General features: G+C 38.4%; 1 protein-coding gene across 1 annotated transcript; it reads right to left on the bottom strand.

The window, feature by feature from the left end:
• Window positions 1-685: 685 nt before the first annotated feature.
• LOC103582858 (cyclin-K) lies at window positions 686-8,660 on the bottom strand (the record flags this gene model as incomplete). The annotated part of the gene is made up of 5 exons (XM_008564334.1): window positions 8,410-8,660; window positions 7,845-7,926; window positions 5,768-5,899; window positions 1,237-1,342; window positions 686-743 (listed from the first exon to the last, which is right to left on the bottom strand). Coding segments are annotated over exons 1-5 (575 nt in total), but the record flags the coding sequence as incomplete, so codon positions are not given.
• Window positions 8,661-14,664: the final 6,004 nt, after the last annotated feature.

The following is a 14,664-nucleotide window of genomic DNA, read 5'->3' as shown; positions in this document are numbered from 1 at the left end:
AGGGAGGTCAAACATTATGTAAATCAAACAGAAGAGAAGGGCCGGCCCGGTGGCGCACTGGTGAGTGCGCCGCTTGGGAACGCAGCGGCGCTCCCGCCCAGGGTTCGGATCCCATGTGGAGACCGGTTCCCGCTCACTGGCTGAGCGTGGTGCGGGCACGACACTGAGGGTTGTGATCCCATTGCCAGTCAGTAAAAAAAACAAAAAGAAAAAAAACAAAAAAAAAAAACAGAAGAGAAGCTTCTCTGACTGCAATGGGGTGGGGCTGCCAGCAGCTCCACTCACAGGCATTCCTTTCCCCACCGCTGCACCTCATTAGATCCCTGGGCTCTAAGAAGAACATCAAGGCTCTAAGACCATTACAAGAAAGTATATTTTGCAGAACCAAATAGGCTCTCAGTATTCAGTTGTGACAATTCTCCAGTGTATTGTTTTGGACTTATGCTTTAACCTGGTGATAAGATTTCAGCATCTCACACATCATGACATGGCAGGGCAGAAAGAAACCCCTGTGCTGAGAAGCAGATGACCTGGACTTCAGCCCCAGCTCTGCCATTAACTGCCTGTTCAAGCTGGGGCAAGTCAGTTTCCTCTGATACAAAATAAGGGGTTTGGATTAAATGACCCATGAAGTCTCTGCCTATTTTAAAACACTATAATTAAATCAACATTTGAACATGTGTACCTGTCATTTACAAAGGTCCATGCCATTTGAACCAACTTTTGAATTTTGTTTTTATCACCTAGAAATGGGGAGAAAAGGTAAATTAATAGTAATAGGAGGAAAAAAAAATTCACAAGAAGCAACAAGCATTTATTTAAAACCTACTGTGTGCTCGGCACCATTCCAGTACACAGTAAAGAGCTTTCATCTGGGAAACGAGGACAAACGACATGGGTCTACGTCCTACCTCTGTTCTTTTTCCACATGACCTACACTGAACCACCATTTATAGGAAACCTGGCTCGAAGGCTAATTTTATTATTCTATTTAAAAAAATTCTGACTCATTTTGCTGCCTCATATCACTTGGCAACTGGATGACAGAACCTGTTTATGCATAAAAAGAAACAGCATTAATGGCTATGATACTGAATTGTGTAAGCAAGCTATGTTCTGGTACTTCACACACCAAACTTTCTGTTTTCCTGTTCTGAGAAGCCTAATCTGAGTATTATCAAATACTCAGACTTGATTTCAGGATGAAAAAGTTCTTTTAAAACTTTTTTTTCTTACCTTTGAGTTGTTTTGCATATTTGAGTAGAAATTGATATGGATGTTCCACCTGTAAATCAAATTTTATGGTCTGTAGTAAGATTCTCTCCAGAACCATTACTTCTTCCTAAAAACAAAATAACAAATATTGGGATAGTAATTACAATCATGGTTCTCAAACAACGTTAAAAATGTGAGCTTTCCTATCTATTAATTTTCTTTTCAAGCCATACTTATGCAACTGTTTTTCGTTCCTTTTCTCCTCTCTCCCACTCGGCCTTTTAACATGCTCAGAGACAAGGATAAGTTCTATAAAGAACTCAAAGTAGGAAGATGAAACAATCAGATGGTTAATTAAAAAAATGCTGAAAACAAAATAAATATCCTTATTAGAAATATCATTACTTTCAATACATACATGAAAGGCCCCTTTACAAAACAGACTTTACTATACAGATAATTTACTGAATTGCAGTTTGTTTCAAAACTTCCATTAAAAAATATAATCCCTTAGGAATTTTCATTGAAAACTTTAAGCAAGAAAGAGATTATGATAGCTCGCTTCACATAAACTCAGACAGTAAGTTGTATCAGCAGTGTGTATGTGTATGTGTGTGTGTGTGTATGCAAGTATACAGAAAATATTTTGAAAAGTATGCGAGAAAATGGAATTAAAAGATATGAATAATACGAATTACTTTTTGAAGTACCCTGTACACACACCCACACCCACACCCACACACAGTGTATATGTGTGAATGAGGGCACATGATGTTTGTGTTTAAATCTTTCATTTATCTGAAATATGTCCCAATGTCATTTACTGAAAAGTTATCATTTCCTCTTTCATTTAAAATGCTACCTAAATCGTATCTTAAACTATGCATGTACGTATGCACTCATAAATACACACACAAAATCTTTTCTGTTCACAGATCTGTTTGTCTACTTCTGTACCAGGATCAAAGGGACTTGGAAAGGATACTTTCACTACATTACTATTCTTTTTCAAAAAGTTTCTTGTTTTTATATGTCTCCCCCACTGCCCCCCAATTTAGCATCATTTACTTAGTGTCATTCCAGAAAAAATAAAAGCCACTGATAATTCTGATTGGGAACTCACTGAATTTACAGAGCAATAAGGGAAAGCAAAGATTTTTTTAACTATCTTGAATCTTTCTATCAAAAATTCATTAAGAACTTTTCAGTCCTTTAATAGTTTTAAAGTCCTCACCATTCTCCGCATGGTTTCTACAAGGTCTAATCCTGGATATTTTATTTTTACTGTTGCTATTGTAAATGGAATCTCCTCTTTTATTACACTCTTAACTAGTAAATGTCCCTAAACGGGTACTTCTCAAATTCAACCATGGTAGAGCCTGACTGTACCTAGCACTTAAAGACAGTGTAAAACACAATTAAGACACTATGTAGGAAGAACAATTAGAGAGAATTATGTTATTTGTTTGGCATCAGAGAAGAAAGGACTTTGTAGAGGATTGAAAACCTCATCATTAACAGTGGCATAAGCCTATTAACTGCGGGAAGAGCAGACATTTAGGTAAGTTGCTTTCATTTTAAAATACAGCATTATTCCTAAGAATACATAGAGGATTCTATAATGACTTATTATTCCAAATGGCATGGCAAGACTAAGGTTTTCTACCCTAGTTTCCCAAGCATTTTCATGAAAGCTTTTCAAAATCTCAGAAGAAACTTTCACATGGTATTAAAACTTTTATTTTTTTTTTAAAAACTGTTATTGTCACCACCTGTTTCCCAGAAGCTTCATTTCCTCTAAATCTAGAAACAATCTTTTTCTAAGTGTGCCAATCAGCTTCCAGGCTAGAGCCCATATAGTATTACAAGATAGCCCAAGGCCTGCCCACCCTTTGTGTTTCAAATATTCAACTAATAGGGTAATTACAGGTCTTTGAGCCAACATCATTCCTCAGGGAAGTTTTCCCTCAGCCCCATACTTGTCTGGAGAACTTGTCTGGAGGACTTGTCTGGGTCCCTGTGTGGGAATGCTCTCATAGCACCTGTAAATCATCTTTTATAGCATTTACCACAGCTCACAATCAGATAGTTATTTATATGATAATTTGGTTAAAATCTATCCTGCCACTCAACTCTAAAATCCATGAGAGCAAAGACCATGTCTGGCCTGCCAAGCGTTTTATGTCTAATGTCTAGCACAGTGGCTGGAACAAATATTTACTGAATACATGAGATATTATTATTACGAGGGAAAACTACACAGTTAAAGCAAAGGTAATTAAGGCAAAAAAAAGTTCCACGCGATTCACAATCTTATTTTTTCTCAATACTTGTAGTGCCTTCCCCCAAATAACTGCCCTCTTCTCTGCCAAGGATAATGTCTTCCTCAACGTCATTACTGCTCCCAGATTTAAGGCGTTTTCCTTTGGCTCCTACTCCCCAAGTCATGTCTGGGGAGACTTCACATGAGAGAGGGGAAGCTGGCAGGTTGTAGAACCCCCTTGCCCACTCAGGTCTCATTAGTATGGCCAGTCCCTTTTTCCTATTTTCTGGGGCACTGGAGCTGTGAAACTTCTACTTCACTGTGCCTGGACTGGGTCTTGGTTTCCTGATTTGGGGATAGAGTGGGTAAAGGCTGAAAGTATAGGGGGACTTATGCAAGGCGCCTAGGACAGCACACACCAGCTGCCACGCATCCTCATCTGGTAGTGGCTCCAGATCAGCATGCCTTATCCTTAACCACATGCTCATCAGCCACTGTGACCAAGACATGACTGAAGCAAAATATGTCCTCATGACTGGACTAATCACATCAGAAACATAGTACCTCACAGTAAAAATCAAATACCCTGGGCATCAAAAATATTATCTGATGGCTACTGCTTTATAAAACTGCATTTCTGATTAGGGTTAATATGAATTCCTCATAGGTTCAAACTTTTGTAAGTAGGTTAACAGATTCATAATGAAGTTCGAGGGACAGAATAAACCACATTGACAATATTTACAAAGTATTAGTATCAATCACAACCACATTAAGTACAGAAGTATTTTGGGCCCCTGGAAACTCCTCATAGCAATGAGGAAAATGTCTATACATTACACACACACACACACACACTGCTTGGCAGAGAGAAGGGTGAGACAAGGAACAAGCTAGTTAGGAAAAACAAGACCAAGAATGCTGCTGAACTTCATTGCCTTTGAGCTTTCTTCCATAACAGTAGTTTGTCATTTATTCAACAAGTATCTGTTGAACGTCTACTCTGTCCTGCCACTGTACTAGGCACTCGACAAAACAGACACAGTCTCTGCTCTCACGGATCTTATGGTTGAGAAGGGGAGAGTTATTTGTGTGATTATTTGATGAAAATCTATCTAATGGAAACTTAAATGCATAGTACTAATTGAAATAAGCCAATTTGAAAAGACTATACACTATGTGATTCCAACTCTATGACATTCTGGAAAAGGCAAAGCTGGAGACAGTAGAAAGATCAGTGGTTGCCAGGGGTTGGGAGAGAGGGAGGGAGGGAAAAACAGGCAAGAGCACAGAGAATTTTTCAGGCTGAAAAAATATACTATGTGATACTAATGATGGATACATGTTATTATATATTTGTCCAAACCCACAGGATGTACAAAACCAAGAATAAACCTTAATGTAAACTATGCGCTCTGGGTGATAATGATGTGTCAATGTAAGTTCATCAACTGTAACAAATGTACCACCCTGGAGGGGGATGTTGACAGTGCGGGTGGCTGCACAAGTGTGAGGGCAGGGGGTACATGGGAAATCTCTGTACCTTCCTCTTAATTTTGCTGTGAACATAAAGCTACTCTAAAAAATAAAGTCTTTTTAAAAAATCTAATTACGAGCTGGGATAAATGTTATGAAGGATAATTAACAAGTGCTGTAAGGGTGACAATAGGGAGACCTTGACAAGAACGGGGGTGGAGGAAAACTGCCATTGGTCCCTGAAAGTGGTATTCTCAGAACATAAAAAAGCAAATGTACAATAATTTTAGCACTATTTGCTGACGTTGAAGGGATTGTGGGGAAGGAAAAGGATGGATGGTATGACCAGCATTAATCTCTGGGTACCTGAAAATGCTGCAAATGCTGATACCTTACAACATTCTAGGGAGCAGAAGACACACAGCAGATGTAGGCACATGTACATGTACATATACCATGTGTACTTCTGTCTGACCCAGAAGCTAGCTGGAAATGTGGCCCTGCCATCACTGTTGAACCTACACAGTGGAGTGCTAATGGCATTGAGAGGATTTCTGCTCTTATCTGTGAAATGTGCTATTGTCTCTAAAGTGCTCCAAAAACTGCTGGGCACATTAGGGAGTGCTACATACGTACAGCCTGCGTCATCTTCTCTCCTCTTACAAAAGCAAGGAGAACCTTCTACATAAAGCCATCTTAGGAACTCAAAGGACCGGCAGATACAAGGGCCACAGCCATTGTCAACACAAGAAACCATACCATACTGCTACCATGAGGAATCACAATTTGAAGGCAGCAAGTGATGGCTCTTACCTTTGGATCATCTCCAAACTGGCCAAATTGTACATCATTTAATAAACTACGAGCTGTTTTGATGATATCTTTACATTTTTTTGGTGTTTCTTCTACTTTCCCAGCCAGAAAGAGGCAACAAGCTCCTGTCACCTAAAAGGGAGACAAAAACTCTTATTTTTGGTATTAAAGATCACACAAATGGGCTGGCTGATTAGTTCAGTTGGTTAGAGCATGGTGCTGGTAACACCAAATTCAAGATTTGATGCTTGTACTGGCCAGCAGCCAAAATAAAAAACAAAAAAAAGCTCACACAGAAACAGGTGCAAGGATGTTTGGCCTTCACAGTAAACTGGTCCCTCTCATTCTCCTACCTTCCTCTTTCTTATTCATAAATACTGATACTCTAAAAGCCCCCAAAAATTTTTACACACATACCCTTGCCCTTCAATTTTGCCTAATAAACTTAAAATTTAATTTTCTTAAGAAAATGCCATGTAAACAAAGAAAATATCCCAAAGTTAAAAAGTCACAGAAATGAATTTTCTTTTTATATTTCAGTCAGAAAGATAGTAACTCTGAACAATGAGTTGAGAGTTTGCTATGGAAAAAGAAAGAGCACAGCTGACTGTATGTCCTGTGGAATCCATCTCTACACCACTGCCCACACTTTCTTTCCTTTCTGCTAAGGTTTGAATGTTTGTGTGCTCCCCAAATTCATATGTTGAAACCTGATCTCCACTGTGGTGGTATTAAGAGGTGGGGCCTTTGGGAGGTGATCCCCTCACAAATAAGATTACTGCCCTTATAAAAGAGGCCTGAGGGAGCGTGTTCCTCTCTTCTGTCATGTGAGGATAGAGCAAGAAGGCTTCCTCTATGAGAAACAGGCCCTTACCAGGCACCGAATCTGCTGGCACCTTGATCTTGGACTTCCCAGCCTCCAGAACTGTGCGAAATAAGTTTCTGTTGTTTATACAATTACCTGGTCTAAGGAATTTGTTACAGCAGTTTGAATGGACTCAGACACTGTCCCTCCATTTGCCTTAACCCTAGTTTAGTCCCTGTTATTAATGGGGTCCGCACTGCTCTATCTTCAGCTTCTCTTTGCCACTCTAATCCCTCCTACATGCCATTCTCCTCACATAATCCTGACCACATGACTGTCAGACACTCTGGCAGGGGTACAAATTCTGATTCTGTCATGATCGTCTTTTTTAAGAACTTCACAAACTAGTGAGGAAGACATGCATACAAACCTAAGTAAAATCTTAGCATTTAATCACTTCATTGTTTACCTACCAAAGTTGAGTTTCCCTACTCTGACATTCAAGGTTCACCATGGTCTGACCCATTCTATCTTTCCATCCAGGGTCCTACCATTCCCTTATTGTCAAACGGTGCTCCTGGTGGGGCTGGCAATGTGTGGTGTGCTTCCCTGCCTCTGCTTCTGCTGGACTACTGCCCCAGCCCATCTCAGCATGCCTATGCCCTATGTACATGCAAGCATACTGCTGGCATCTCCTTCCTAGCATTTTCCCTGACTGCTCCAAGATGTCATTAATCTCCCCCTTAAAGGACTCAGCTCTCCATCTGTACCTCTCCTACGGCCTCACTTTTCATCATGAGTTCTGTATATGTCACACCACCTATCCTGAACTAAAAGCTATTGGAGGCAGGTTCCCTGTCTGGATCTCCCACCGAGAATAAGACATAGTGCAGGTTCAAGGAATAGCTGAAAAATGAGTGATATGGCATAGATATTGGCTTCCATTTGGTTTCATTTGGCTTTCCTGATCTTTGTTGGTTCTCAATTATAAGTCCAAATTTATCATGGGGAAAGGTAAAAAGGAAGTAAACTTTTACATACAGAGCAATATGACTATGGTATATATTCACCTAAATAAAAACAGATTTGAACATGGTAATTAAGAAATTAAGAAAAAACAAAGTTCAAACTTGATTGTGTTTATATATAGTATGTAGCATATAGAAATACCTTCTAGAAAATATGATAAAAAGAGAAACTACAATCAGTCCACCAAACTGTATGGAAATAATAAAATGTAATAGAGAGTTACAATAAAAGCCAAATACTTACATATCTTGGGAATTGCTTGAAGGAATGAAACATATAGAAGCGATGAAAATAAATTATTCCAGTTGCCAGGGTATCATAGTGTCTGTTGTTCTGGTTAAGGACTTTAGCCAATAACATTTATAGGTTATGTTCTTAGTTAAATGCATAAAAATAATAAAGAGAAGCAAAAACAAAATAGTGGTAAAGTAGGCAGTATCAGTGGCAAAGAAGGCAGATGAGACCATCTTACGGTGTCAGAATTCTGGTACAAGAATTAGCAAGCTGAAGTTTTATGCTTTTAACAAGGCTCGGCTTTACCATTCTTTAGAAACACTTCAACTGTCATCTCAATTTATTTTCCTGCTGGCTGGCAACTTGCTCAGTGGCTAAGTCTACACATTTAAATAATAAACCAGAAACAGAAAAACCCCTGAAGAGCCAGGCAAATCAGAAACATTTAAACAACAAAGATATTTAAGAACTGTTCTGGCACACAGAAATTCTGTATATTTTGTCTATAATGTTTAATTTAATTCTTGCTGGTGGTGGGACAGCCTATTACAGATTCCAAGGAGAGTTAGGATACAGTCCCAAACGTGTGCCCACATCAAAGATGAACCTAGCCCCCTCTCGGCGGTACCGGGCCTCAGTAGCTGGATCAAGTCCTTCGAGTTGTGAGGGTGTATGAGCCAAGTCTTTCTTATCCCAGTACCAACATGGTTTTGTGTGGTCCAGATTTGCTGAAGTTACTGAAGGGCTTGAATTTTCTTTATTCTCCTTCATTTATTGAAGTAGACTTGTTCTTTCCAAAAGGTTCTCTGAAAATGTTTGAGTCCTACAAGAAAGAGGAAAAAAAGCAAATTTGGAAAGGGATACCCCACACTATAAGCCATCCTAAATAATAAACAATCTACAATCACAGATTGTACCTGATTTGGGATCAAATTTTCCCATAGAAACTATGCTACTGACTGCCAGTTAGAAGCCCAGGCTAACCCCCAGAGCCAATTTAACACATATTGTAAGTGACCCCAGTACAAATAAACCCCAAATTTCATGGTAGTTTAAAAGGAAGAGCATTTCCTCTCCCTCTTTTGGCCGTAAAGGGGGCTGCCTGGTTAGCTCACTTGGTTAGAGTATGGTGCTGATAACACCAAGGTCAAGGGTTCAGATCCCCTTATCGGTCAGCTGCCAAAAACAAAAAAATGGTATTGAGTCTAAAGGGTTAAATCTAGGCAAAATTTTGGAAGAAACTGAGTTCATCTCACTTCCCTTCTTCATCAGAACACAGTTCTCTAATGCTGGTCTAGATTTCATTCTTCGGTAAAGCCTGGGCCTGTCTTAATCCCCTATAAAGATTTATGATCCAAAATTATCTGTCACTTCCATCTAGCACCAAATCAAATGTTCCCTTTTTTAGTTTACTTGATTTCACTTACTTAGGCACTTTCACTTAGAAAAGCCATGGGGTTAGATTAATTCACATCTGCACAAACCACTGAGCTGAACAATATAAATCAGGTATGGGTGCAGTGATCTGGGGGAATAGGTGGAAGGAGGTGGTCCATAAAGGAAGGAGCCCCTTTAAATTGTTCTTCCTTTCTCATCCTCTTCCCTTTCTTTCATTCAGAATAAAGAGATTCTCTAAACACTCCATGTTGAGAGAAGAAAAGAAAACAAGGATCTCATCCACAGGCTATTGTAATTTGTAAGTCATTCAAAAACTGGATCAGAGACAGTAAAAATGTTCAACAGGGTGGCAAAAGAGTTCCAAAGGAGGTGGCTGGAGCCAGGTTAGTCTGGTTAGCAAGAAAATAGCAGTTGTGCAGTCAGGCTCTGGGCCAGGGCCCCTGTCAGTTCATCTGGAAGCCTAACATTTTCTGCGTACCTGCCTCATTTCTGGTGGGAAATGTGAAACGGCAGGGCCGAGTAATTCTCCTCCTCCTTGCACCTGGTAGCTCTAATAGGAATCTGAACTTTAATCCAACAGGAAGAATTAAGTACGTGGAGAAAAGCAATCTGCTTAAACTAATAATTTACATTTTTGTGTGTAACTGATTAAATTAGGTAATGTTGGGGGATAGTGGTGGGGGAAGGAGAGACTAGTTATCTAAAGCCTCAGAAAATATGAGTTCCTAATCAGATATCATACTGAGATACCTATATTTCTCACCTACAGGATTGGCAAAAATCCTAAAGTTTGACAATTTACTCTGTTGGCAAGGCCAGGGAGAAGGAGGTGATTTCATATATTGCTAGTGGGAGTACAAAATAGTACAACTGTCACAAAGGGGAAGTTGGCAATATCTAAAAAATTACACATGCATTTTTCTCTGACCCAGCAATCTCACTGCTAGGAATCTACTCTGAAAATACTGCCAAATATGAAAGAACATATACTCAAGATTATTAACGGCAATGTTATTTATAACGGCAAAAACTGTAAACAACCTAAATGTCCATGAACAGGGTATTGGTTGAGTAAAATATGGTACATGAACCCAACTGGTGCCAATCATCCCGAAAGACACAATCTCAAATGCCATAATCCTGAATGATCAAAACCACTAAAGTCTAAAATCCCTAACGTCTAAAATCCCGAAAATCACAATCCTGAAAGATTAAAATCCCGAATTTTAAATATGAAATATGAATATATTCTGAGGAAAGCCATGCCCTAAAAGAAAAAAAGCAGCTATTCATCATTAGCAAAACCTGTAACGTTAAATTTTAATTGAAAATATCAAAATAAATCATGGTTAAAAATATATACATATATATCCCAGTTCTGTCTATTTCAGGCATCTAGAAACAGTGACACCTCTATAATAAGGGATACACCTAGTGTCCAAATCTTAGTTTTTCCACACCATTACGCTCTAAAAGGAAGCAGGCTTCTTTCCTGTCTGGGGTAGGGGCCTGCGTGGGAGGTACTCAGACTAACTGAAGCTTATCAAAAGACATAGCAGCCAGCATCATGGGCGCCCACTGGACAAATACAGGGTAATTTGAATATTAAAAAGAAAAATGACTGTAATTGTTTGTAAAATAGTGAATAAACAATCCATGAGTCCATACTGTATGTATGTATGTATGTATGTATGTATATATGTATGTGTGTGTATGTGTACACATACATATGCCAATAAATCTACTTTGCTAGCACTGGTAATAACTACTGTGAAAAAAGAACCTTTACCTTAACAAAATGATCAACCCTGGTATCGCTAATAGGGTGAAAGCTAATAGGCCATTATGTGTCTTCTGATATGATATGATATAAAATAAGTATCACCTACCTATGTAGTATTCTTGCCCCCCAAAAGCTTAACCTAAATCCAACCAACCTTTTAGACCTAATTTCCAGTTTATAGTAAACACTGGAGGTAGAAAAACAAGTTAAATAGCACAACAATGAAACTACTATTCACATCCAGAAGGTGGGAAGGTGGGAAACTCTACATGACAACTGACCTGCTCTCTTCAAAAAAGTCAGTATCATGAGAACAGGGGAAAAAAAAAAAAAAAAAAAGGGAGAACTGTCCTAGATTTAAAAAGGCTAAAAAGGCATAATAACCAAATGCAATGTGTGAACACTGATTAGATTCTGTTTAAAAAAAAAAAAAGGCTGTAAAAAATCTTGAACAATTAGGGAAATTTTCAATAAGACTGTATATTAGAGGATATTAGGGAAGTACTGGTAATTTTCTAAGGGGTAACAATGACATTGTGATTATATAGGAGAATGACTTTATTCTTATGAGATGCAGGCTGAAGTATTTTGAGTGAAGTGTCAGGATGTCGGCAACTTACTTTCAAATGGTATAGCTAAAATATAAGCACACAGCAAATGTAGCAAAATGTTAACATGTGTCCAGTCTAGGCCACAGGTAAACAAGGAGTCACTGTACTATTCTTTCACATAATAAAAAGTTGGGAAAGAAATCATATGAGACTGCTTAGGAGACCAGGACTCCTTATATCCTTATGTGCTGTAGATTAAAATCTCTCACTAGCCAAGGAATATTTGCTTATGTGTGGTAGTGATTTTATAAGTTAAAATATCTTTAACTGAATTATAGTATACAAAAAGAGAAATGCACTAATTATAAGTATATGGTTGATTAATTTTCACAGAGTGAACACCAGTCAGTTGAGAAACAGAATCCCAGAAGCTGTGTAATACCAGTCAGTTGAGAAACAGAATCCCAGAAGCTCTCCTTATTCCTCTCCTAGTCACTATCCCCCAAAGATAACCACTATTCTTGCCCTGTATCTCCATCAATTAGTTTTGTCTGTTCTTGAAGGACTATGCAATGAGAAAGCATCACTGTTTTACATTTGGTTCCTTTTGCTCAATACTATGTTTGTGGGATTTATCCCTGCTGTTGTGTAAAGCAGTATTTGATCACTCTCATTACTGCACAGCAGTGGTTTTCAATTGGGGGCAATTTTGGGGGGCTGAACATCCTACAATGTTGCTGAACACCCTACAATGCACAGAACAATCCCCCACAACAAGCAATTATCTGGTCCAGCATGTCAATAGTGCTGAAGTTGAAAAACTCTGCTGTGCAGTATTTTCTTCTATGAATAAAACAATTTATTTTACTGTAGATAGATATTTGAGATGTTTCTGGTTTTTGATTATTAGTAAGTGAAAAAATTCATGTGCTTTCTTGCAGAACAGAAGGCAACTGGCCAGATGGTTCAGGGAATCAATATCTTAGCACTTTATTCAAGGGACACTAGTTAGGAATTGCTACTTTAAGATACATTAACCTAACAGTTTTCCACATCCTTATTCATTCAAATATTTGCTGAGCATTTACTATGAGCCAGGCCTTTATGACACAGCAGAAAACAAGACAGAAAAGGTCTCTGGCCACCAGAAACTTACATTCTAGTGGGAGAGACAAAAAGAAAGAAATATGTTAATACGAGTATTTGTCAGAAAATAAGTGCCATAAAAAAATAATAAAGCATGGTAAGGGGAGAGAGAGTAATGAGGTAGGGGCTGTTTCAGATATGCAGAAAGAAGACTAGTTAGGAGACTAAAGCAGCAGTTCAAGTAATGCCTAATATGTGCTTGTCCCCACACAATGGCAGTAGGAACAAGATAGGGTGTCTTAATTGGCTGTAAGGCAAAGAAAAGAAAAAGATGATTTTAAGTTTAACTGACAGGGAAGGGTGAAACTAAAAAGAAAAAGGAGAACAAGAGCTTGTTTTGATGGGAGAAGGGAAAAGAAGAATTTGGTTCTATAAATAGTAGGTTTGAAGAACTTGTAAGATGTGTGGAAATATCTATCAGATAGATAAACAGGCCTGTTAAAATCTGGAAAGAACATACTTGGTATTCATTTACATAGAGGTGACAACTACAAACTCATGGTGAGGGATTGAGGGGTGGCGAGTGAAAAAAGAAGGGGTCTGGAGACAGACTGACGAACTTGTAGGAAGTGGAAAGAATCACCGAAGGAGAGAAAGGGAAGGAATGGTTAAAGAGGTAGAAAAATTTACATCCTCAATTGCGTAAAAATCCCAGAGATATCAGCTTTAAACCAGAGGTAGTAGCCAACAGTGACAAATGCTAAAGAAAAATTAAGAAGGAGAAGAAACTTCAGAAAAGTTACTCTAATTGGTGATTAGTTATTTACAAGAGACATTACAAATTAATTGTGGTAATGGTTGCACAACTCTGAATATACTAAAAATTATTGACTTGTACACTTTAAATCGGTGATTGGTATGGTATATGAATTATATCTCAATAAAGCAGATATACAAACATAGGTAAATAAAACAACTTTTTTACAAGTGCAGTGGGACAGAAGGAAAACTACATGGGTGTTAAGAAATAAACAGGCCATGAAATAAGTTATTTTTTTGAGGCATCTGTTCAAAGAAAGTGACAGAGTGGAAGAGCTGAGGGTAGGTTTTTGTTGTTGTTTTGTTTCTTATTTTTTTCCAGCGTAAAGGAGAATGAAGAACGTCTACAGCCAGAAAGAAAGCAATCACCAGGAGAGTCTGAACAAGCCATTGAGAGCAGATTAATTGGCCAAGGGATAATAAAAAACATAGTAAAAAAGTTAATCTTAGAAAGGAAGCTCTTTCTCTGAGAAGGAAAGGAATAGTTTGAGGAAGATATTTTAAAAACCTTTTAAGGGGAGGAAGTAACTCATAAAAGAGCATCTCAGAGTACCTCCATTTTCTCTGGGAAGTACAGCGTCAAGACATCTACTGATAAGAAAGGGGCGGGGTGGGGAAAAGGGTTAGGAATAACCCAATAGGAATGAAATAAGAATTGAAAAGAACTGCAGTCCACAAGTGGATAAATCATAAATATATTCAAGTCTGTTTCACCTTGCTGTCATTAGCTAAACTCCATACTAATAATCTAGTGTAGGTTCCTTTTGACTGGGGCAGAATGAACACTACATGAAACGTAATGAAAATAAATATACTTAAATAGAACAGAAACAGTCCTCTAAATCATTCACCCCCCTGAAAAAGTTCTTGCCTCATTTCTATAACCCTGTTCCCTATTACTCTTGAATTATTTTTTCACAAGACCCTAAAGTCGTATAATTTCTCATTACCAGCTCATAATTACTGTGAAAATGACTGACAGATTTATGAGCTCCACAAAATGAAACTCTCCATAAACAATCAGCATGTCCAGGCATTTAAGCAAAACCCTTCAGGAATGTGCTTTGGATATATTATCATTTTACATAATGAAGATTACATGCATGTTCAACATTTAGAGTTATGGAAACAAGGGCCAGCCCCGTGGCTCACTTGGGAGAGTGCGGCGCTGGCAGCGCCAAGGCTGAGGGTT

The sequence above is a fragment of the Galeopterus variegatus genome, unplaced genomic scaffold (genome assembly GCF_000696425.1).
Source record: "Galeopterus variegatus unplaced genomic scaffold, G_variegatus-3.0.2 Scaffold18216, whole genome shotgun sequence".
In the NCBI taxonomy this organism is placed as follows: Eukaryota; Metazoa; Chordata; class Mammalia; order Dermoptera; family Cynocephalidae; genus Galeopterus; species Galeopterus variegatus.
The sequence above is the reverse complement of the archived record's forward strand: the minus strand, read 5'-3'. Positions and strand labels throughout refer to the sequence as shown.